General features: G+C 34.8%; 12 protein-coding genes across 12 annotated transcripts; 5 read left to right on the top strand and 7 right to left on the bottom strand.

Annotated features, from left to right (window-relative positions):
- Positions 1-82: 82 nt before the first annotated feature.
- Positions 83-2833, bottom strand: SNU114 (U5 snRNP GTPase SNU114; the record flags this gene model as incomplete). Its single annotated transcript, XM_019181366.1, has 1 exon — positions 83-2833. The coding sequence occupies one exon, from the start codon at positions 2831-2833 to the stop codon at positions 83-85; it is 2751 nt and encodes a 916-aa protein (XP_019041677.1).
- Positions 2834-3477: 644 nt separating this feature from the next.
- TPO5 (Tpo5p) lies at positions 3478-5276 on the top strand (the record flags this gene model as incomplete). The annotated part of the gene is made up of 3 exons (XM_019185389.1): positions 3478-3570; positions 3623-5101; positions 5124-5276. 3 exons carry the CDS (start codon positions 3478-3480, stop codon positions 5274-5276), a joined length of 1725 nt encoding a protein of 574 aa, XP_019041676.1.
- A 178-nt stretch (positions 5277-5454) lies between these two features.
- Positions 5455-6477, bottom strand: WICANDRAFT_25884 (uncharacterized protein; the record flags this gene model as incomplete). The annotated part of the gene is made up of 1 exon (XM_019181199.1): positions 5455-6477. One exon carries the CDS (start codon positions 6475-6477, stop codon positions 5455-5457), a length of 1023 nt encoding a protein of 340 aa, XP_019041675.1.
- Positions 6478-7137: 660 nt separating this feature from the next.
- On the top strand, positions 7138-8929 carry SUB2 (ATP-dependent RNA helicase SUB2; the record flags this gene model as incomplete). The annotated part of the gene is made up of 2 exons (XM_019183012.1): positions 7138-7345; positions 7851-8929. 2 exons carry the CDS (start codon positions 7138-7140, stop codon positions 8927-8929), a joined length of 1287 nt encoding a protein of 428 aa, XP_019041674.1.
- Positions 8930-9257: 328 nt separating this feature from the next.
- Positions 9258-9989, top strand: WICANDRAFT_60524 (uncharacterized protein; the record flags this gene model as incomplete). The annotated part of the gene is made up of 1 exon (XM_019183011.1): positions 9258-9989. The coding sequence occupies one exon, from the start codon at positions 9258-9260 to the stop codon at positions 9987-9989; it is 732 nt and encodes a 243-aa protein (XP_019041673.1).
- A 331-nt stretch (positions 9990-10320) lies between these two features.
- Positions 10321-11202, bottom strand: FDO1 (Fdo1p; the record flags this gene model as incomplete). Its single annotated transcript, XM_019184424.1, has 1 exon — positions 10321-11202. One exon carries the CDS (start codon positions 11200-11202, stop codon positions 10321-10323), a length of 882 nt encoding a protein of 293 aa, XP_019041672.1.
- A 567-nt stretch (positions 11203-11769) lies between these two features.
- RPS16B (40S ribosomal protein uS9) lies at positions 11770-12634 on the bottom strand (the record flags this gene model as incomplete). Its single annotated transcript, XM_019184052.1, has 2 exons — positions 12547-12634; positions 11770-12177 (listed from the first exon to the last, which is right to left on the bottom strand). Exons 1-2 carry the CDS (start codon positions 12577-12579, stop codon positions 11770-11772), a joined length of 441 nt encoding a protein of 146 aa, XP_019041671.1. The 5' UTR covers positions 12580-12634.
- A 627-nt stretch (positions 12635-13261) lies between these two features.
- WICANDRAFT_76631 (60S ribosomal protein eL13) lies at positions 13262-14068 on the top strand (the record flags this gene model as incomplete). The annotated part of the gene is made up of 2 exons (XM_019184423.1): positions 13262-13265; positions 13476-14068. 2 exons carry the CDS (start codon positions 13262-13264, stop codon positions 14066-14068), a joined length of 597 nt encoding a protein of 198 aa, XP_019041670.1.
- Positions 14069-14459: 391 nt separating this feature from the next.
- On the bottom strand, positions 14460-14783 carry RPP1A (ribosomal protein P1; the record flags this gene model as incomplete). Its single annotated transcript, XM_019185388.1, has 1 exon — positions 14460-14783. The coding sequence occupies one exon, from the start codon at positions 14781-14783 to the stop codon at positions 14460-14462; it is 324 nt and encodes a 107-aa protein (XP_019041669.1).
- Positions 14784-15091: 308 nt separating this feature from the next.
- On the bottom strand, positions 15092-16575 carry SIP5 (Sip5p). The gene has a single exon (XM_019186133.1). It carries the CDS (start codon positions 16528-16530, stop codon positions 15247-15249), a length of 1284 nt encoding a protein of 427 aa, XP_019041668.1. The 5' UTR covers positions 16531-16575; the 3' UTR covers positions 15092-15246.
- Positions 16576-19844: 3269 nt separating this feature from the next.
- On the top strand, positions 19845-20678 carry HAC1 (transcription factor HAC1; the record flags this gene model as incomplete). The annotated part of the gene is made up of 1 exon (XM_019184422.1): positions 19845-20678. The coding sequence occupies one exon, from the start codon at positions 19845-19847 to the stop codon at positions 20676-20678; it is 834 nt and encodes a 277-aa protein (XP_019041667.1).
- A 776-nt stretch (positions 20679-21454) lies between these two features.
- On the bottom strand, positions 21455-24292 carry DNL4 (DNA ligase (ATP) DNL4; the record flags this gene model as incomplete). The annotated part of the gene is made up of 1 exon (XM_019181373.1): positions 21455-24292. The coding sequence occupies one exon, from the start codon at positions 24290-24292 to the stop codon at positions 21455-21457; it is 2838 nt and encodes a 945-aa protein (XP_019041666.1).
- Positions 24293-24397: the final 105 nt, after the last annotated feature.

The following is a 24397-nucleotide window of genomic DNA, read 5'->3' as shown; positions in this document are numbered from 1 at the left end:
ATCAATATTTTGTAAATTAGTTTCATATACATCATTAATTTGAATACAAATTGTAGACTCTATAATACATATTTCAATTCATCTATACAAGGAGACCAAGCTCCTTCAAATTATCAACAAGTTCTTTATCAATATATTTGGCCAACGTAGGTTCACCATTCAATCCTTTTCTTTTTCTTGTCTTCATGACGAAATCTCTTGCTAAGCTATTAATATGCGCAGGTCTCAATTTAGGAATAAAAACATCTTGGTCTAAAGGATCACCAGGAACGACTGTCCATTTTTCAAAGTATAACGAAACAAGAGCTTGTCCTTGGGTTGCAACTCTAATATCAGTCTCTAAACCAATGGAATCAATCACTGGAACAAAACCTTGAATTTTGTATAACTGAGTAGCAGCTATCGGTGTATCTTTGAAAACTGCACCACGTCTTTTATCCAAAATGTCTTCAATAATTCTGACAGTCTGAGCAGTTGAAATTATTTCAATTGAATAGACAGGTTCCATAATTTTTGGAGTAGATGTCAATATTGATGCATAACATGCTCTTCTCACCATTGGTATTATTTGACCATTACCTCTTTGTAGAGAATCTTTGGACAAAGAAATATCAATTAACTTAAATTTAACGTTCCTTATTGGCTCATCAGCTAAAGGACCTTCACGAACAGCCCATTGGAAACCCTGAATAATTGATTTTTTGACACTGTTCAATAAATTTGTATCAACTTCATCAGGTAATGTGTCATTAAGTAATGTATTAGGACCATTTGAATCAGGGCCAAATGTCCATAATGATCTAGCAGCTAGAGAGTCCCAGCCATAATTGTCCCTAAGAACTTTATTAATACGTTTCACATCTTTGAATTTGTTGTTTTCGATATCAGTAGCCAAATTTTCCTCTAGTGGTTCAGCAATAATTGTGATCTCATTCTGACCATTTTGTGATTTGATAGAGACTTTAGTAATACTCTTGTCAACAACAGTTTCAGAAAATTTTGTTATTGGGTCCGAAATTTTGATATTTATTCTAGTCATTTCTCTCAAATCACGAAGCAGGGAATCAAGATATAATTCACCGGAGCCAAAAATAACATGTTCACCACTTTCTTCAACCTTGACTTCCACACCACAATATGTTTTGTTAATTTTTCTTAGACCATCGAGTAATTTTGGTAATTCCGAAGGAACATCAGGAGCAACCACAACTTTGAACACAGCCTTATTGATATAATCTATTGGTCTGAAAGTGAAAACATCTTCTTGAATATCATTACCCACTATTGTCCCCGATTTTGAAATAACCTCTATACCACCAACGAGAACAATTGAGCCAGCTGGTGCTTTATCAATGGGTATTTTGTATCTCCCACAACCTAAAAACAACTCATCAACAGTCAAGATTTGTAAATCTTCATCATCGTCATTGTAATGTTCACCAAGAACTTTGATAGTTTGCCCCTTTTCAATTGAGCCGGACAGCACTCTAACCAAGGCAGTAGAATTTTCTATAATTTTTCCAACCTGTGCAACTAATGGTCCCTCTGAAGATGCAAGCAAAATTGATTTAGATAGGTCACTTTCAGGTCCTGTGTAAAGGTTTGTTTTTGAATGCTCTTCTGGCGATTTTAATCCTTCAATAATATCAACAAAGCCTTGTGATCCCCCAAATATCAACTTGAACGTCTCTTTCAACAATGTTTGTGCATCAGATTTGAGTAGTTGTTTATCAAGACCAACGTTAAAAGACTCATATAATGATTTTTGAAGATCTTCTGGCTCTGTTGCTAAGACTAGGGAAATTATTTTGTATAAAGGCTCCAAGATGAAATGAATAAAACTTCTTTTCAACCCTTTTGAAGATTTGGTAGTGAATTTGTTGAGTTCTTCATCGAAGTAAACATCACCCCATAACCTTTTAGAAAATGCAACAGCATCTATATCCATCCCATAACGGTCCGCATATAATGTTGCAAATGATTTTAATGAAAATGAAAAATTCAAATCTGCAGAGGCAAAAAGAAGATTGTTCAATTCAGGTGAAATCAAAGAATTGTGTTTATAATTTCCCAAATATTGATTTTCTTGAATGTACGTATTTATCTCATCAATTGTGTTTCTAATCTTATGGTATGAATCTAATGGTGGTAACCTTAGTTCCAATACCAATCTATCGATTTTGTTAATCACAAAAGCCAACTCCACGTTGTTATTCAATGCATTATCAATCGCTTGTCTTGCCCCAATCGTTAGCCCTTCAACAACATCAACCACCACAACGGATATATCAGTTAGTCTTTGAGCAACTGACATTTCATCTGAGAAATTGACATGCCCTGGTGTATCTATAAAGTTTATAGCCACTGAGCTTCCTCGAAGATTTGGTAACAAAATTGTCATCGGTGATAACTTTATAGTTAAGCCTCTTTTTACCTCAAGTGTTTCATTGTCTGTATAACGTAGCTTTTTGAAGGATTTTTGATTCTTTGAAAGTTTCTTCAATTGATGAGTTTGAAGAATCATTGTATCCAAAAAACTAGTTTTACCTGATTTCAAACTTCCAACAAGGGAGACATTTCTGACCTTATTTGGGTAGTTCAAAGTTTCAGCAAGGTATTGTTTCGAATATGTTGTTTTTGGTAAATTTTTGTCTTCAATTTTGAATTTTTTCTCAATCTGTGGGTTTACTAAAGGTTGATCAATAGTTTGATTATCGGTTGTTTGAATAACTGTTTCAACATCATTACCGAAGGTCTCTGACATTGTTGAGTAATAGACTTTATCCTCCTGAAGGATGACCTGATTATTATTTTGTTCATCATCACTATCCATTTCTCTATCAGAATCTTCTTGGACAGGTTGAGCATAGTCTGAAGAAGCTGATGATTCTGCATCAGAATCCATTGGATCACCAATCAAATTACCAAACCTTTAGAGTTGGTTAGATAGTGCAAAGTGAGACCTTAATAAATGATACATACTCATCGTAACGATCTTCATCCATCTTTGTTGAGATATTGATGTTTCGAAGTTCCAAGCGCTGTTCACACGTTAGTTTTCGAAATTTTTAAAGAAAATACAAATTTGACTGCCAATAAACAAGTGTCAGTAGAAACATGCGCATGTGCAACAGTGAAACACTGTTTAAGCCAAAAGTGGAATACACTGTGTGTAGTTCTGAGAATGCTATTCTCTTGCTTAGTGAATTTTAGTTAGGTCGTACCGAAATTACTGTCTGCTTTGGGATTTTTTGCAGTGACTGTGAAGGGTTTTACGCTTGAAATAGGAGAACTAAAGTGCGCTGGTTTGAAGCCCAGTTACGGATTTCGAGGCACAAAAATTGGTTCAATTTAGAACAGTGATGAGGTGTGCTTTAACACTCTCATTCCAAACTTGCTGACAACCCTATTCGATTGAATCCTTCTAAAGCACAGAGTTCATAAGCTTTGGGTCATATATTTTTATTTCAGTTCTTGATGTCTTCCTCTGCGGAAACTGCACATAATGAGGTTTCATATACTAACCGGTTCATACATCACATTTCAGAAGCTATAGAGAATGATATGAACGTAAGTGAATATGCACTAAAACCTGGGATGGCCAAATACTAACAGCAAGAAGGATGATGTTGTTCAAGTAGAGAAATTTAAATATGAACAAGAGCTTACAAAGAACTTGACGATAACGTCTGTGATAGGGTTAGGGTTTGGATTAATGAGCGCGCCGTTAAGTTTGGGTACCACGATGAATATTGGACTACTAGACGGTGGTCCTGCTACGATAATGGGTGGATATATGATTGTATATGTATTTTCAGTGCTTTGTGCTTTGTCATTAGGTGAAATAACCTCCAAATATCCTATTGAACTTCATGGCGGTGCTGCTATAATAGCCAAACCAAAATATAGTCTAATATGCTCATGGTTTACAGGGTTCTTTTTGCTAATAGGTAACTGGACTATGAGTACAAGTATAACGTTTGCTGGTGCTCAATTCATGTTGTCCGTTATTGGGATTTTGGATTCAAATTATGAGACAGATGCAGTTTTAACAGTTGTTGTTTTTTACATTGTTGTTACCATTTGTGGGCTAGTCAACCTTAAATTTTCACGTCATCTTGAATTGATTAATAAAATCTGTGTCTATTGGATTATTTATGCTATCCTATTGATTGATATTTTACTACTTTTATTCTCTCCAAAATATCACAGTTTAAAATACATCTTTACTTTTTTTGATAATTCAAGATCAGGATGGCCAGCACCGATGGCTTTTATAATAGGTTTCCAACAAGCAAATTTCACATTACAAGGGTTTGGTATGCTTCCAGCTATTAGTGAAGAAGTTAAGAATGCAGAAAGAACTGTCCCTAAGGGTATGACACTAGCTGTTCTATTAGCTGGTGCCTCTGGGTTCATTTTTTTGATACCCATTCTAGCCGTTTTACCAGATATATCACTACTCGTTGATCAGAACAAAAGTATCATGCCTATTGTGTTGATTTTCAAGTTGGCTACAAACTCAATTGTTGTTTCATTCTTTTTGGTTATTATGATTATGGGTAATCTTTTGTTCTCAGGGATTGGATCAATTCAAACTTCATCAAGAGCTGTTTTCAGTATGAGTAGAGATGGTGCTTTACCTATGGGTCATATTTGGACTTATGTTGATCCCAAATCAGTTTCAAAAGTTCCAAAAAATGCAGTTCTATTATCAATGGGTGTTTCATATTTCCTTGGTCTTTTATCATTGATTTCAACTGCAGCTTTTAATGCATTTGTCGGTGCAGCTGTGATTTCATTATGTGCCGCAGCTTTAATACCAATTGGTAGTCTGGTTCTTGGAGGTAGAAGGAAAGTCAGAGGTGCAGCCTTCAAACTGAAATATGTGGGATTTATCATAAATATCATTAGTGTTCTTTGGTTGTTATTTACCATCTTTGTCTTGAGTTTACCACCACAATTACCTGTTAGCGGCACTAGCATGAATTATGCTTCGTGTGTCTTTGTCTTGTTTGTCATTTTGGTTTCGTTGTTGTGGTTTGTATGGGGTAAAAAGAATTTCCATGGGCCGCTTGTTGATCATGAGCATAATGAAAGAGTTGATGCTATGCAATTACAAGATTTTGAACCATCTGGATCATACCAAAAATTGGATGAACAAAAATTCCACAAACTTGATTCCGAAAGTTTTGAAAGAGAAGGCGGTACTGCAACAACTTATGAAACTACTACAACTACAAGCTCTGCTAACGAAACGGAAAGAGCCAAATTGAATCCATTTGATGAAGTGTCCAATAAAATTGATCCATTCGATGATGTTTAAAGGCTATGATTTTATGTGTTTGGAGTTCTCTATTTTTTCAGTTTTCATAAATATTATATTCACATTTGTACAATAAATAAATAGACATGTGATCGTTTGATTTTCACATTAACATCGTAGGGTTTATACTAATGACCGTTCACATATGTTGCAGCAAATCTCATGTTTGAGTATTCCTTAGAAGTCATGAAGTCAGTTTCTTTCTTTGTTGATATATCTTCAGTTCTTGCTGCTTCAACTAAAGGACTTGGAATTGGTAATAATCTAACGTCATTTTCAGCATCAAAGAAGAAAACAATAGAGTATCTATCAGATCCATTAGTTGGTAGTCTAACTCTGTGAAGAGTTGATTTTAAGATACCATTAGTCCAATAAGATAATTGATCAGCAATATTGACAATGATAGGAGCAGCTTTCCCTTCTTTGGCATAAGATTCATTATTGGATTGAATAAAAGGAACAGCACGCCATTGATCATCCATGGATAATAATTCTAAACCTTCTTGGCCTTTTTGTTGGAATAATAAAGTGATTGATCCATAATCAGTATGAGCACCTGCTCTAATTTGTTGTTCAGCATCAAGTTCACTAGTTGGTGGATAATGTAACATTCTCATTGAAGTTATAGATTCACCGTTTGGACGATGTCTATCGCTAAACCAATTTTTACCACCTTTATCTTCATCTATTTTCAAACCAATTGCTAATAATTCCAAGATCTTTACAGAAAGTGCATATAGTTTTTTAGTCATCTTTCTGATGAATTCATAGTTCTCTTCATCTTTGAACAGGTCTGGTAATTGATCCTTGTTACAATCTCCGGTAACAAAGTTGAATAGACCAAAATTAAAAGCTTCTTTTGGATCACCTTTTGATTGTAAAGCTGGATCTAAATTTTCTTGATGAAAAGTTGTATAACCACAATCATTTTTATCAATAGCCAACTTTTTTTTCTCTTCCAATGGTTTCTTGAAAAAAGTTTCACTTAATTCAAAGAAATGGTCAACTTCTTGTTGAGTGAAATCATGGCCATCAACGAATAGGAAACCTTGAGTACTAAAACCTTCTAGCACTTTGTCAGCAGTTTCTTTATCCACACTAGCAACATCGACAACTTTCAATGGGTTTTCTTTGGAATCAGCAGCAGTCATTTTGTAATTAACCTTACCAGCCAGTGGTTGGAACGTTGGCTACTTTGGTTATGTATAATTGGATCTCCGACCTTTTATATAAGTGAAATAATCAAAGCTTATCTTATCACAGCTAGGCTGACTTCGTTCTAAGCCGTCCAGGGCAATTGGGCACAAGTTACAACTGAGGAGAGAATCAACTTGGAAGGTACAAATTGAAAGGATTTTGAGTCTCTGGCACGGATTTAGAGGGCCTGTTTGAAGAAGATGGTGATGAGTCTTTCTGCTGTGGAACTAAAGCTGCTACGCATTGGAGTCTTGGACCCAACCAACAGAGTCAACCAATTTGAGCTAATGAGCCCAAACGTACACAGGAAGCACAAAACCATGTATTACGATCATCAAAACTAATGAGAACTGTTCGCCAAAGGCCTAATCACCATCAAGACTATTTAAAGCCCAACCAGCCTTTAATCAATTGAACTCTATAGATTTGTAGCTGAAAATGGCGTGTAATTTCCATCACATCACCCGTGTAAAATCCAGTCCGCGAAAGTTGTTGATATTTTCCCAATTTCTCGAAGGGGGGCAATTCTATGAAATCTGATTGAAAAAAAAACATGTACAACGTTTAGGTGTCAACAACCCACGTCAATCAATTAACCAATTTGATAGAAAAACATGTCCCACGAAGGAGAAGAAGAACTTTTAGAATACTCTGAACCAGAAGACAACATTGTCCAAGAAACCACCGCTGGTGAAACTAAGGATGGTGATGACAAGAAAGGTTCTTATGTTGGTATTCATTCAACTGGTTTCAAAGATTTTTTATTGAAACCTGAATTATCAAGAGCCATCGTTGATTGTGGTTTTGAACACCCTTCAGAAGGTTAGTTTTATCCATTTGTTGGAGGTTGGGCTTTTCTTAATGTTATAAAGATGTCAAAAAAATACAGTAAAATTTACAAACCTGGACGCGTTATTGTTCAGTTGAAGTGTTAATTTGAAGTTCAAGACAAACATTCATGAATATGTTCACTGGATTAGAAATTACTCGTTAGTTGGCACTGAGCTTTGGCACTTGTCAGGCTTCTTTGATTTTGATTTGAGTTAATTCAAGTTGACTTGTGTGTTTACTACTTTATTTCCAGGAACAACGATTAAGAATCAATAATGGCAATCGGTACTATACTATACGTGCAGAGGTTATCATATACCCAGGAAACTTACCTATCGTATCATTTGACGAACCACTCATGATATTTTCAGTTTTGTGTTCAAAAATTGAACTCATCAATCTATTTTTTTGACAATCTTTATAATCCATTGAGAAAGCAACAACATTTATTTTTTTCAAAGCAAAAGAGACAATTATTAACATTTATTATCCTTAGTCCAACAAGTTTGTATTCCTCAATCCATCCACGGTACTGATGTTTTGTGTCAAGCCAAATCTGGTTTAGGTAAAACTGCTGTTTTCGTTTTATCAACTTTACAACAATTAGATCCTGTTCCAGGTGAAGTTTCCACTCTTGTTATTTGTCACACCAGAGAATTGGCTTACCAAATCCGTAATGAATACTTGAGATTCTCCAAATATATGCCAGATGTTAAAACTGCTGTCTTCTACGGTGGTACTGATATTAAAAAAGATGCTGAACTTTTGAAAAACAAAGATACTGCTCCTCATATTGTTGTTGGTACTCCAGGTCGTTTGAATGCTTTATTAAGAGAAAAGTACTTGCGTTTGAACAACCTTAAAAACTTTGTTATTGATGAATGTGATAAAGTTTTAGAAGCCGTTGACATGAGAAGAGATGTTCAAGAAATTTTCAGAGCAACTCCACATGAAAAACAAGTTATGTTCTTCTCTGCTACTCTATCACAAGAAATTAGACCAATTTGTAAGAAATTTTTACAAAATCCATTAGAAATTTATGTTGATGATGAAGCTAAATTAACTTTACATGGTTTACAACAATATTATATCAAATTAGCTGAACGTGAAAAGAATCGTCGTTTAGCTGATTTATTAGATTCTTTAGAATTCAATCAAGTTATTATTTTTGTTAAATCTACTGCAAGAGCTGATGAATTAAACAAAATTTTAACTGCTTCAAATTTCCCATCTATTGCTGTTCATTCCGGTATTCCACAAGAAGAAAGAATTGCTAGATATAAATCATTCAAAGATTTCAACAAAAGAATCTGTGTTTCTACTGATGTTTTCGGTAGAGGTATTGATATTGAAAGAATTAACTTGGCTATCAATTATGATTTACCAAATGAAGCTGATCAATACTTACACAGAGTTGGTAGAGCTGGTAGATTCGGTACCAAAGGTTTAGCTGTCAGTTTTGTTTCAACTGAAGAAGATGAAACTGTTTTGGGTAAAATTCAAGAAAGATTCGATGTTAAAATTGCAGAATTCCCAGAAGGTGGTGTTGATCCATCAACTTATATGAACACTTAAGTTGACATCATGACTTTTTGATAAGCTATTTTATTATCCCTATTTTTTATTTTATATATAATTTTTGTAATTTTTCCCAAGAAGTTCGTGACTTGATTGAATAAAAAGTTTTAGTTTAATTCTAGTTTAAGTTGTAGAGATTGAAATTGTATGGTTAATACGTAATCATTTTCGCGAAATTTTCGAGCAGGGTAAAAAATTGGGGAATCGTCGCGAATTTTTTGAAGGGAAAAATCAAAGTGGATAAACTCAAGGAGTAAAGAAGCATTGAATTGAAAAACAACAAGACAATATTGATTACAACAATTGGAAACAAGATCTCTGAAAGATGATGCTTAGATCAATTTTGAAGAAAAGTGTCATCACTCGTGGATTTCACTCTACAAGAACTGCTTCAGCTTTCAAGAAGATCGCTGAGGAAGACATAAGATACTTGATTGATAGTTTACCTCCAGCATCAAAGTTATACCAAAATCCTGATGGTTCACCAAGAGAACCAACTGACTTAGAACTACACAAGCTGGCACACTTGTCTGTTTTGAACGAAAAACGTAAATTAACATTATGGGATTATATGTTTTTAAGTGAAGATAATGCTAAACTTTATGCTGATAATTATACAGATATTCAAAATTTATTACCAAATTCTGAAAATGGTGCATCTGGTAATATCATTGATAAAATCCCATATGAAGATGCTGAAGGTAATGTTAAATGGCGTGTTGTAAGAGAAGTTGAGAAAGAAGGATGGGAAGATCTAACACGTTGGGGGTTGATTCCTGCATATCTATTATTTGTTGCAGTTTATCTTTTCAAAGATGACAAAGGTATTAATGAATGGGCATACGATGAATTGAAATTGAGAGCCCTAGAAGATTTGGAAGGTACAGATGCAGCAAAAGAGACATTGAATAATGAGAACAAGTCTCCGGAGGAAATCAAACAAAGAGATGAACTAATTGTGGAAAGAATCTTGAGTGGTGAATATGATAAGTTGGCTGGTTTGAAAATTAATGCACAAAACTTATCAATGATTGGGGATTTGAACACACAAGAATAGATGAAGTCTATTCTCCATTATTTATTGAAAAAATTCAATTTATTTATTTTTAACAATTATTTATTCATTATTTATTTATTGGTTGTTCAGACATGCAACAACCTACACTATTTATTTATCACATATTATTTAAATACACAACAGCTTACAACTACTATTGATTTTAGTATAACTTGATCATGTAACTCAATATATCTATATAAGATTTATATTTTTGAGCTGTATATATAAAATGCATAAAAAACGAACGACATATAAAGTACACTAATTGTAAAGTACAAACAACATACATCAAGGTGCCAGAAGTCTTGATCTTTGATTATAAACCCAATCAATTGACACTATATTCACTTATGATAGTTTCATTTGGTCCATTGCCATTTGTCTGTGATCCAGATCTATGCTTAAAACTATTCAACTTTGGCAATGCATAGTTATTGGGGATACTTGCTTCATGACCATCTCTACTTTTCTCCTCTTCTGTCAACACTTGAGATGCCAACATTCCAAGAGTATCAAGCATACCACCTTGTACACTATTTGATTTTCTTCTTCTTTTATTATCTGGCTGTCTAGACCTTAATCTTATTATTTCTTTATTCTTGTTGATAATTTCATTTTTATACTTCTTTAGAGTCATTTTTTGATGTGTAATCTTGCTCATCAAGACATCCATATTCTCTCCCTGACTTTTGAGTCTTTCAACTTGACGTTTTATTAGTTCATTTTCAACTTCATATCTCATATCAGCATCTTTTGATGAAATAGAAAGTAATTGTGATTTGATTTTATAATGGCCTGTCTCCGCTCTAGACTTCACTAATGCATCCAAAAGTTCAGTTATTAGCGATTTTGATTCTTCAGTTTCATCATCTCTATTCTTTAAATAAGTCTTTGCACGTTTGATCAATTCCGACACGGTATGTGGGTCATCTAAATCATGAAGAGTTGATACAGAACCGACAGAAGATGATTGTGAGGACAAGGATTGTCGTTGATCTAATTGAATTGATTCATCTATATGGTCATTTTGAGTGCTCCCTTGAGTACTTTCTTCGGTACTTGGTTGTGAATTGATGTATTCCTGTACTGTAGACGGATCTGAAGTATCAAGTTGGTCTTCTTTAAGAGCGACTTCTGTTACCACCTTGACGGCGCTATCTTCTGGTACTGGGTATGAGTTCATCAGCTGCTCTTGCGTTAGGGTTACCATACCCTCTGTTGGCGTGATCTAGATGTTCTTTTGTGTGTAATTGATTTTTCTGTAGCTATGAGAAGACAACACGAAAATAAACAACAACTCTGGAATGATTTGGGACCTTTCTTAGTCTAGCTTGTAGTTGATTGATGATCTGTAGGAATATTCAGCTATTCAAAAGCCTCTATTTGAACAAACTTTCAGGCTATGGAGCTTGGAAGCGTAGGTTCTGCTTACGCGTTTAAAGTTCTCTACGTATATTTTTTTTTGTTTACGTTTTAGCGAGGCGTACGCGTAGAAAAACACGATCCGGGGAAAACAAACCTGTGATCAAGGTCGAAATTAAAACACCGAGAGAATTAATCAATAAACTGATGAATTCATGAATACTCATAAATATGCTTCATTCTCTTTGTTAGTTTTGTATTTTACTGTATCAAGAGATAAATTATTACTACTGAGATCCCACTAAAGGTTTTTCAAACCATTCTTTTTTAATTAGTTATATATGAATGAAAGGAAAAGGAAACATTGTACATAAAGCTGGAGATTGATTGATAGAGATGATGGATTGTGAGATTCTTAACGGTATGATTTTTGGAATCTGGCTCTGGCACCACGACCACCGAATTTCTTTGGTTCTGATCTTCTTGAATCAGCAATCAATAAGGTTCTGTCATATGAAGCGAAAGCTTTTTTCAATTCGTTCTTTGATTGTTCATCAACGAATTTTTGATGGTAAGCAACTAAACCTTTAGCAATAGCTTGTCTGATAGCATAAACTTGTGAAACGTGACCACCACCAGTAACTCTGACTCTGATATCAACGTTTGAGAATTTGTCTAAACCAACTAAGATTAATGGTTCGTAAACTTTGAAACGTAAGATTTCTGGTTCAACTAAGGTAATTGGAGCACCGTTAACTTTGATTAAACCTTTACCTTCTTTAACGTGGGCAACAGCGGTAGCAGTTTTCTTTTTACCAAAAGTCTAGAGGATGAATGTTAGTAAATCAGGACTCAAAAAGTCAAACTAGAGAATATCGAAGAAATTAGGCCATTATTGTATTTGAAATATTATGACTTGTTTTTGACTGTTTGAATCTCAATTCATTTGATAAGATCTTGAACACTCTTGAATTGTCAAATCCCATTACAGAAAGCATCGCTCTCTTTAGTGCGTTCCCACTTCTCTCTAATATATCATATCTGTTCAGTTTCCCTCGACTCATGAGTTGTTATATTCATTTCATTTGATCCTTCTTAATCTCAATAATTTTCAATCTTTAAATGCTTATTCTTCAATACAAAATGACCGTTTTCTCTTCCTCTCTTTTTACTCATGTGTAGTTGAACATACTTGAACACTTTTAACTCTTTTTTCTTCAGACATGATTGCTGTGGTATATGGTGAGCTATCTCAAAAGTAGGATTGTTACTGATGATAGTTTTATGAACAAAATGTTTTTTCAAAGGACAGGCTTGAAAATTGTGAGTTGTGTTGCGCGCAACAGAGAATCTCCTAATAGTGCGCGCGTCAAAAGCTGATTTCAAGAAATTCGCGAAAGTGCATTCGCGAATATTTGCGAAAAATTGGGCAAAAAGCTTGTGACTGCTCGAAGGATTAGGGCTTGAGCACGTGATGTATGAGGCTGGGATACACAACAACATTTTTACAAGAAACTATACCAGCCTTAAGCTCCAAGGAAGGCATAGACTACAAATGTTTTCTCAAAATAATACACTAAGCAACCTCAATCAGAAAGTTTAATTAGGATAATCTTGTAGAGTGTGATTTTGTTAGTATTATGTCTCGTGACTGTGTGATATATAGTGCTAAACATCTGGACACCATACGCTAATACACTGTGAGCTGCCAATTTCTTTAGGTTCAATTGAGTCCTAACTATGGAGTGGGCGCGACCAAAAAACAACTGTCTTGGGAAACGGTTACGCAGCCAGTGGCAACTCTTGATTTTCCAGCGTGCAAAGATCCAAACAAAATTTCATCGAAATTATCAAGAGGTAAGACCTATACATAACAGCTTGTTTAAGAGGACAGTAAATTATTCAAAATGGGTATGTCAGAATGATAGAACAAGGTTGAATATTGGGCAGAGATTATATGTGAATGAAAGAGATCTCCTTTATGTGAACGAATTTGCTATTTTTAATGATGTTGTTATTACAATTAAAGATCATATATGTATCAAAATGGAGCCAACTAGAATTAATGCCAATATTGAGCTTAAAAAACCACATAGAAGAATGACTACTAACAGATTATAGCTATCGCTAAAAATTTACCACTTTTGAAAAACCATTTCAGAAAGCACTGGCAAGAACGTGTCAAAGTTCACTTTGACCAAGCTGGTAAAAAAGCTTCAAGAAGACAAGCTAGAGCCTCAAAAGCTGCTAGAATTGCTCCAAGACCATTAGATGCTTTAAGACCAGTTGTTAGAGCTCCAACCATCAAATACAACAGAAAAGTTAGAGCCGGTAGAGGTTTCACTTTACGTGAAATCAAAGCTGCAGGTTTAACTCCAGCTTATGCTAGAACTATTGGTATTGCTGTTGATCACCGTCGTCAAAACAGATCAACTGAAATTTTTGATGCTAACGTTTTAAGATTAAAAGAATACCAATCTAAATTGATTGTTTTCCCAAGAAATGGTAAAGCTCCAGAAGCTGAACAAGTTTCAACTGCTGCCACTTTCCCAATCACTCAACCAACCCCAGAATCAGAACCAAGAGCTGTTGAACAACAAGAACAAACCGCTTTCAGAACTTTAAGATTAGCTAGATCTGAAAAGAAATACAGAGGTATCAGAGAAAAGAGAGCTAAAGAAAAAGCTGAAGCTGAAGCTGACAAAAAGAAATAAGGTGAATGAATGAATACTCGTTTATAAATAAAAAAATTAATAAATTATTAGGGAAAAAGGGTTTCAATGATGTATTATCTGTTTTCTTTTGCTAGTAAGGTGGCATTTTGTATATTTAATATGATCTTAAATGACTGAAAGATATGTAGATAAGTAAAAAGATAAGAGTAATGCCTTATTGAATAAGTCAGATGTATGATCGTTTTTATAGATTATTCAACGCAATGTGGTTTGTCATAATATTACTAGGTTTACTACTTTCTGCACTAGTTTGTTTTAGATTCATATATTACAGTCTTTTCAACTTCAACATACTATCCAATAAAAAGAATAACCTGAAATCCAACAATATATTTATTTAAAAACCATCGTGAAACCTCCATTAAACTCCTTAATCGAACAAACCGAAACCCATGTCATCATCGGATTCTTCTTTAGCTTCTTCTTCTTTTTCTTCTTCAGCAGCTTCTTCAGTTGAAGCAGCAGCACCTGGAGCAGCAGCAGCGACACCAGCAGAAGCACCACCAGCAGAGATGTTGGTTAATAATTCTTTGATATCTTGGGTTTCTAAAGCTTTAGCATATAAATCAGCCCAAATTTTATCAACTGGAACTTTAGCAGCAGTGGTTAAAGCTAATAATTTTTCAGATGAGATTTCAATTTCTGAATCAGCTAAGATTAAAGCAGCGTATGATAATGATGATTCAACAGACATTTTTAACTTTTAAGAATAATCAAATTTAAGCTATAATAGCAGACTAGTTCTTTGGTTTTTAATATAGTGTAGCTACGCTATGGTTGTTCAAAGAATTCATTTTTGAAAAATTTGGCGAGGAAGGAATTTCGCGAGAAGTGGGTGGTGTTTGGGTTTTGTCGGTAGGTTTGGGAGTTTCTAGTCACGTGAACAAGTACAGGGCTCATTCCATTCACTCAATTTTTCCGTCAAAAAAGTTTCTCCAGATTTTGTGTGTCTTTTACAACAGTACAAAGAATAGGGGAAATGGTGGCATAACATTGAGTTGTAGTTGATACAGGCTGATTATACGACGAAAAGGTTCCAAAATTGTATGTGTATAGATGTATTATACGTAACGGATCATAAAACATGGCAAAGTAAAATCAAGATACAGTGGAACAAATAACGATTGTGGACCCTTTTTAGTGTCATCCACTACAATTCAACGCCGACTTGATGATGCTCTTCTCTTTCTAGCCTCTTCTTCCATGAGGCTGAGTCTCACAGCTTCTTCAATCATTCTTTGTTCTGCATCTTGTTGGTTTTCCTGAATTATCAAATTACTTGCGTGGATAGCACTTGCTGTAGCTGCTCTTCTTGCCAGTTTTGCTCTAGCTGAATTCAATTTTTGCTCCCAATCTGGTCTAATATAATCTGTAGTCAAAACAGATGGGTTATTAGCTGGTAATGATCCACGACGAGTTCTTTGCCCATTTGGTTTTTTGAAATAATTGTCATCAATATCAAAACTGGTAGATTCTTCACCTTCAACAATAACATTCTCCGTGGATGGCAACTTGAAAGATCCAGCTAAACAATGTCCTGAAATTCCAGTTCTAAAAGTAGTTGGTGGGTTATACGTAACTCCGAAATTAGGGGTAGCACAATATGGACAGCTTGCAGGTTCAGATATCAATAGATTTGGATCATTTTTAGCTTTTGTTTCGACGTCATCATCGTGATCATGAGGGAAATGTGGGTCCAACCTTTTAATTTGAACAAAGCATTCAGAGCAAATTGGCTGAACACAGCATCTTGAATAATTCAAATATTTTGGATAGTATAAGAAACAAATTGGACATTCCATAACATTCTTATAGAGTAATAGCTTTAAATCTTTAGAAGCAGTTTGTTTTGAAGTGGATCTTTCCTGTCTATATCTAACTTCCTCATCTTCTTGCCATTTTAATCTTTTCAATTTCAATTCCTTATTGAATTTCTTTACCAAATGCTTTTTCAAATCTTTTTTACTTAATGTGCTTTCATCAATATCATCATATTCATAATTCAAATCTTCATCTTCATCATCAGCTTCTGAAGGATGTGCATGTAATTTCAAATTATTCACAACTTTCAACAATTCCTCATCAGACCAATCTTCATCATGATCTTGTAATGGTGTGAAAAATGGGGCCAACTTTCTTTCAATGATAGCTTCTTTAACAACACTGATTTTGTAATCCAGATTCAAATTATAAGTACCATAAGGGGCCAAAAATCCGCCATCAACATTCTCGTCATACTTCACCACCAAACCCGCTGCATGGGCTTCTTTGAACTTCTCTTTCTCTTTTGTTGAACTTCTCTTTGAAAGCTTTAGCTTTTGAGCCTGGAATGTTTGTGATCCGTTGTGATGACTATTTATTGTTGAAGTTATTGAACTTCCTCTTCTGCGCGAAGACGACGACGACCCTCCACGTTCTTCTTTTGTAGGAACATTCCCCATAGTGAAGGATGGAATATAAGACTATAAGACACTGTGGGAGTTGATGGAAACTATGAGAATATAAAAGGTTGTTGTTATTCAAGCAAACTTCATAAAAAGTGTCAAGTATAATTTGATGAATGTGAACCCGCTTTTCAGTTTTTTACATGATCTAGATTGACATTTCTTATCAAATACAAAAAAAATGTGGCAGGTACCAGAAATCACAAAACACAAATTATTCCGAGGCTTGTAATTAAAGCAACGGATTGTAGAGTTTAGCAGCTTCACTTACAGCTTTTGGTTGGTTGTTCACTAAAATGTGTCATATTATTATTAGATCGATGTTAAACCTACCCCAAAGCCTATTCCTATACATGCTAAACTGATCAACAGAATTACAAATCCCATAATCAGACTAAACCGTTTGATGTAGGGACTAGTGTGACCAATAAATTGATCCAGAACCCCAAACCCCAAGAAAAAGAACAATGGAGGAACTAAAAATGATGTGCAAAACACTAACCATGCTATTGTGTCTGAGTTATTAGAACGTGTGTGAGGCCTTTCATGTCTGTAATGATGGATTTTCTGAAGTAACTCATCATCATGATAATAATTATAAGAATCACCAGAATCTGAAGAATCTCTTGGATATTTCTCTTTACCATAATCTTGATAATGATTTGATCCTGATTGTTTTTTGAATTTTGATCCTGATTGTTGTTGAAGTTGTTGTTTTCTAAAATCTTGCAATTCAATATCCCTTCTTCTTTGATTGGAATTATCAAACCCCATATCATCATTTGAAAAAGGTTGTTGTTTTTGTTCACTTGCACTAACTGGTGAATGAATAGATGGAACTATACCAACAATACTAAATCCTAAACCCCGTCTTGCAACACCATGAACGTTTTGGATTTTAACTTCACCCTCACCACCACTAGAGCTATGACTATGGTTACTATTGCTGTGATGGATTAATAGGTTAGGAAGTCCAGGTGATCTTTTTCTTGTTTCTTCATATTCCATAATTGATCTTCTGGTAGAATTGATAGATTTATTTGAAGATGATAATGTTGATTGTGATTGCTTCTTGGTTGGTTGTTTTAGATTGAGTAATGATCTTTGTGATGCTGATTGTCCAGGATGTACAAATGTGCTTTTGTTTTCATGATTTTCATGAGGTTTTTGAGTATGTGCATAGGCTGAATATATTCTTGGAATCTCTCCATCATCACCTTCTTCCTGTTCAAGGTTTTCCACTGGTTGTTGAATGGACTGTAGTTGTGTGGTTGGTGGGCCAGGAGCTGGATGATCTGGTGTGGGTATTCTTGCTGCTTGAAGTTGATCATAACTTGAATTATTTAACCTTTGTTGAAGTAAAGAGATATCACTGAAAGATGATAAATTTTGGGATGAAATATGAGAACTGTTTAAATTCTGAGAGGAAATGTTTTGAGAGGAATTGGGTATCATGAATTGTTCAGTTGGACTTGATTTCTGAGAAAATCTTTTTGAATCATTTCTTTTGATTGATCTATTTCTCTTCGTATCAACATCTTTTAGAATTGATCCAGACCTTGAAATTGTTTTGTTACCGTCTAACTCACCCAAAATGGAGTTATTACCAACTAATTTGAGATCTAAACTAGATAACCCTGATAAATCAACATCTCTACTTTCATCACTAGTTTCATTTATAACATCTTGATAAACACTGAATGACTTATTTGCACCAGTTTCATCAATGTATGATTCCCTGAAGAAAGACCTTCTTTGTCTTCTAGCATTTGATGAACCAGAAGAACTTGTGTTTGAGTTTGAATTCGAGTTATTGAACAATTGAGATTTATTCAGTTGTCTCATTAAAAAAGATTCCTCTGTATCTGTTGAAACAGAATGATTCGAGTCTGGTATCACTATTGAGCTAGAATCTGACATGGTGGTTGTAGTCGAGTCTTGTGGGGTTTGTTCTGTATTTGGAGCTTCAAGTTGAATAATTGTATCTATGATACTTTGCCTTCTCACACGATCAAAACAAATCGGTGTTTGGTATTGTTAGCACCACCTTTAATAAATGCTTCAATGGCCAATCTTTGAGCCAAAAAGGCAGTTGACCTTGAAGTGAGTTTGAACCAAAAGTTACTTTACGGTCCTTGACGTCTAAAGATACTTTTCAATCTAATTTTCTCTCCTTGGAATGTTATTGTTTACATGTTTGTTTACATTTTTTTTCTTAGGAGTCGGATTTTTTCCAGACTCGACTCTGTATCACGTGCAACTCTATTTTTGAGATCAAAAAATTGAAATTTTCAAATTTCTGCCAGATCTAAATCGTGCCAAACCTTGAGCTAAAAATGAACACTTCAAAATAAACAACATTAATCGTGCGGAAGGTTTACGATAAAGTGGAAAGTTAAAACCATTCCAAGATTTTACTGTACCGGTTTCTCAGAATTAGATGTAGTCTATTGATGAACTACTATGCAAGCTAGAGCCTAGCGACTTGAAGAAAGTGGTCAAATAAAACTGTGTAAACGTCCTCAATGTAGCACCATCTTTCAAAAGGGCGACTAACACAATAAGGTCCACTTTGTTCAGGAGCTTCACCACTCTACGCGAGTAAAACCGATTAAACCCAGCTCGAAAAGCTCTAGCCGCTAGCCTCTCAAGTTCTTCTGCACCATTATGGTAGCTGTTCCTGATCTCGAATCTTTTCCATAAACCATCGTGAAAAATATACGTCATGAAGCTGGATCCTGAAGCCTGATTTCTGATCCTTGAGCTACTCTACACTGAGAACACCTTCGATAAGAAACCAATAAAATTGAATCGAATAATATCTTTAACATCCCATTAAAAGTACCACTCCTTTGAAACCATCTCATTTTGTACTCTTGTGCAAGGATTTTAAACATGGTGCTGGGTTTACAAATGGTCTTTGCAGGGGTGTCGTGTTGAAGCTAGGCAACTAGGCTCACAGACCTAGGCCCCTAGACTCACGTACAGCCCACAAAGTTCAAAAGGGGCTCCCCTTCCAGGCTGTTCCAGGCCGTTCCACTAGGCCCAGAACTAGGGGGGAATGCGGTACGGGGCGCTTGGTCGCGGGTCTGGCTCACGTTTCGGTGGGACCTTATTTTTAATTTTGTTTATTTTGCGCACCTCAAGAAGTTTCTATTTTGGATTTGAAACTGAGATATCGCCCCCATTCCAAGAATTATATAAAGTGCTAGATCGATCCACATTCTTCCAACTCTTTGCCATCAACACTAGCAACAATCAAGAACATACAAAACTTGATTACACACAGGGCGCTTGGTAACATCACAACCATGACTGATATGGACATTCCTCAAGACTACAAAACTTCATTGCCTCCAAGAAAGAGAGCTAAAACTAAAGAAGAAAAAGAACAACGTCGTATTGAACGTATCTTAAGAAACAGAAAAGCTGCTCATGCCTCTAGAGAAAAAAAGAGAAAACATGTTGAGTTCTTGGAATCATATGTGTTGGATTTGGAAAAACAATTACATCTATACAAAGATTTGAACACCAATTTGATGGATTATTATACTGGCGGTAATGGTGCTGTTGACAATATGGTTGAAAAAGTTCAAAATTTACCAGATTTGAAAAAGATGAGACAAGACCACCTTTCTGAGATTGATGTTGAAGACCATTGTGATTCAATGACTCTACCAAAAACTCCAGAATCATTCACATCATCACCAAAGAATGAAGATGATTTTGTTCCAGAACTAATGTCGCCAGAATCAAGCTCATCAGTTTCTGACTCGAATACATTTAATCAAGGTTTTATTTCCCCTGAAACTTCCCCAATTTCATCCAACAAGTTTTCTTTAGACATTATTACTGGTGCTGAACATGGTCCTTCTTCCCCTGTTAAGATTGAACCTGAGTTGGATTCAAACAAGTTTTTCACAGATAACACTTTTATTAAAAAGGAAGAACAAGATTATATGCCTTTAGCTGATGATTTATTTTCTGAAAAGTTGAGTTTCGATGATTTTCAAGTTAATACTCTTGATAATGATTATGGATTTGATGAGTTGCGTAATCCAGCAGTGATTACCCATATAAAAGATTTATACCGTGTCCAATTTAAGATATGTCAGTGGATGTATCTGAATTGGACATGGTTATGATTCTTATATATTCAACTTTTAAGCCCGATGCGCCTTCAAATTCATTTCAATTAGATGATTTTGTATTACTTGAGTAGAATGGTTTAGATTCTATTTGGCTGATTTTTTTTACATTTGATTAATTGGATTCAAGCCCCACCATGGTGTCATTACATTTTTTTTTGATTTATTTTAATTGTTTTTCTTATAACCAGTGGAAGAATTAAGTTTTGATGTGATCATGTCAATGAAGTTTCAAGTCATGTGGCGCTTTGATCATAGCGACTGGGCTTTTAATGGATTTGTCTCTTGTTCTACTAATTGAAGCTTTATTTTGAATACTGTATGGGAATCATGAAAGTGATCATTAATTGATTTTTGTTTTTTTGGTTGTGGGTTTTTAGATGTTGTTGACTTGAGACATTTGGCTCGTCATTCATCGTTTTAATTTTGAATCTTTTTTAGTTGAATGTGGTCAACCTTTTGGATTTTCTAGATTGTTTATTTCATTTGATGATCTCACTTTATTTTGTGTTGATCATGGAAGTATAAAGGTTAATTATGGTTTGTTTTATCGGTATTGATAATTGGTTGTTGATATAAGAATTTTAATTTTGGGTTGTATATTAGTTTGGGAATTATAAGTTTGATACTGTACAAATCATGATGTAGTTTTAATTATCGATATTGTTATATTTCTTTGAAGTAGATTGCAGTTATCGATAATACTACATAATATATGTCAGTGGCCACTCTTAAGGACAAGACGTTGCTCATGATGTATATAGATCATCTATTTAGTCTCTGCTAGCTATCACTGGATAGTCCTTTGCATCCACTTGTGTTTTTTGCTGTATGGAAGCACTTACCCATTTATCATTAACTATTCTTGCTATTGTGACTGAACTCTCAGTGTACTTCAACAATGAACTCAACTTTTTCCTTATATCTTTAGCGACATTGGAAACCAATTCATGCTCAATATACTCAGGAATAACAACTAAGTTACAGTCTTCAAGCTCATCTGTTATTTTTGCTCCAAAAAGTTTCAACTTTGTGATGGCTTGTTGATACAAATAATGGGTTGAGGAGTCTTCGAGCTCAGAGACATACACTTTCAACCCACCAAATAGTGGAATTTCCATTAGTTGTTCATCAATCTCAGATTTCTCATGAACAACATTTTTATTATCTTCAAAGATTTTTATCAATTCATCTTCAGTAACTGGAACTGAAAAACTATCACCTAATGAATCAACTCTTGTTTCCACTTTGGACTTCAGGTTTTCAGAAACTTTAAAACAATATTTTGGTTCAACTCTCAAGATAACACCCAGTTCAATACATTTGAAAAACCAAGAAGATTTCAAAACGTCAAATCCTTTTGAGCTCAAAGCATCAGCTTGGATGGTGAACTTGTCACTAATTACCCGTAGGTTATGTAAATCTGGAACTTTGGTTTCATTTTTGGTGATCTTTCCACCATTCTTATGAACAAGCTCTGTCAAATCATTTATAGAGATTCGAACATTTTTGTAAAAAGCATCCGATAGTATCATAAAAGTCAAATCACCGAAAATATTTGAGTTTTTGCTGATTTTCAAATAATCTTGATCATTCCAAACTTCTTCATCTTGACTCTCTCTTTTTCTTTTCCTTATTAAACGTTTCTTCTTTGTAACAAGTTTTTGCTCAGTTGTATTCACTGAAGTACGTGATTCTTTGATAGCTTTATACTCATCAAGAGTTGCTGCTGTCGTCCAATCCTTATCATCTCTAATCTTCCGGTTATAAGCATTGTATAAAGTTGTTGATGTTTTGTAGTTTTTTGAAATAGAACGATCGATTGATCTAGCCTTTACTTCAATAACAAATGATTCTCTTGGGTCAATCCATTCTTGTGGTTCTCTTTTCCCGAACTCTAGCAACGAGGTTGGTGGTTTCACTTTTGAATAATCTTTCCATTTACCTTTAGTTATTCTTTCAATCTCCCTATATTCATTTTTATCAAAACCATTGGCAACCCGACAAAAACTATGAAATTTTGGACTCTTCTCATCTTCATTATCATCATCAGTTATCCTTAACCCACAAAAATACATATCTTTTTTACTTCTCTCCCTTCCAATAACCACAAGGTCAACGTTTTCACCAAACTCTTCTAAATATTCAGGTTTGATCTTCACCCATTGGTCGGTACGTTTATCAATTTGATAAAGTGAGCGAGTCTGCTTCAAGACAACACCTTCTGACCCTCTCTCTATAGCTTGTGTAAGAGCCCTTTTGATAGCTTCTTCATTATCAGCCTTTGAAACTTGAATTATCTCAACAAATTTGGGAGTTGGACTCAATATTTGACTTAACCATTTCTTACGCTCTTCTAACGGAACTCTTGCCAATGATCTTCCATTCAAATACAATAAATCAAACACCATCATTAGTGGTCTGGCCGACAACTCTTCAATCTCACCCTTATCGAGTCTTTGTAACTCAGTGACGGCACTCCCTTTAAGAACACCAAAAGGCAGAATTGCATTTCTTTGAGGATCATATGTGATCATTTCACCATCTAAAACACAATTTTTCACAGCTTTCACAAATTTGAGGTGAGGAGAAATACAACCCTTTTCCAAACTCTCACCATACAAGTATGTATAATCTGTAGCTTTTCTACTCCAATAATGTACAACTTTACCATAGTCCTCATAATGAATTTGTATTCTTTCACCATCCATCTTTTCTTCAATGAAAAAATCATTATTCAATTTCTGAACAACCTTTGCATAAGTCAGATGTGGTTTCAAAGATAATTGTGGAGCAAATGGTTTACCAATATTGATGGAAAGATCATGCTCATTCAATCTTTTAGATGGATCATAGAGCTTATATGCCACAGTTTTCAAACTTGTAACAACACTCAAATATTGTTGGGCATCTGGGTGCCATGAATTCAAAATACGATTCTCCATATTTCTAACAACATTTTTCTTCAAAAGTATATCAAAGAAATACTGAAGTTCCAAAAATGACATGTTTTCAATCAAATATGATAAAATTTCTATCTGTTCTTCTCTTTTGGAATCAAATCTTGCTAGCTTGTCCAAAATTTGATTTAATTCTCCAATTGAAATCTTACCACCTTTATTATCTGTTCGTCTAGCTTTGATCACATCTATGCAAATCTCTGACATTCTTGCGCCCTTTGCATTTCTTGATCTTTTCCAATTCATTATTACTGTGGTACTGTCTGAGTTCTTGGGTATTTTCAAGACTTCTAAGATTCTCCTTCCTAGTGTGTAATCCTTGATGTTGTAAATTCTTGATCTATCTCTATGAGGAAGTATTAGACATAGTGCTGGATAAATATTTGGACCAACCGTACTTCTCCACTCTTGGAAAAACAGATCAACTATCCTCTGTTTCTGCTCAGTAACAGTCTGTCTGCCATTGGTGTAATAGTTTGATTTTTGAAATGCCTTATCAAGTTTGTCAAACAAACCTTCACATAGCCATTTGAAAGAAGGTAATGGTCCACCAAAATTCTTTGGAGCATCCTCGTCTTCAAGATCTGTGTCAACGTACTTTGTCAATTCCCATGGCTTGGGAAGTTCCTCTTTGACTCCTTCTTGATTCATTTGTGAGGCGCTTAATTGACACAATTTTGTGAAGGGTTCTATTTCATGTCTTGCCTTTTTGTTTTTGTTTTGACAACTTTTTTGTAGAGTGGCACATCATCGCTT

This window comes from Wickerhamomyces anomalus, assembly GCF_001661255.1.
Source record: "Wickerhamomyces anomalus NRRL Y-366-8 unplaced genomic scaffold WICANscaffold_1, whole genome shotgun sequence".
In the NCBI taxonomy this organism is placed as follows: Eukaryota; Fungi; Ascomycota; class Saccharomycetes; order Phaffomycetales; family Wickerhamomycetaceae; genus Hansenula; species Hansenula anomala.
Note: the sequence above shows the minus strand (reverse complement) of the source record. Positions and strands in the feature narration are given on the sequence as shown.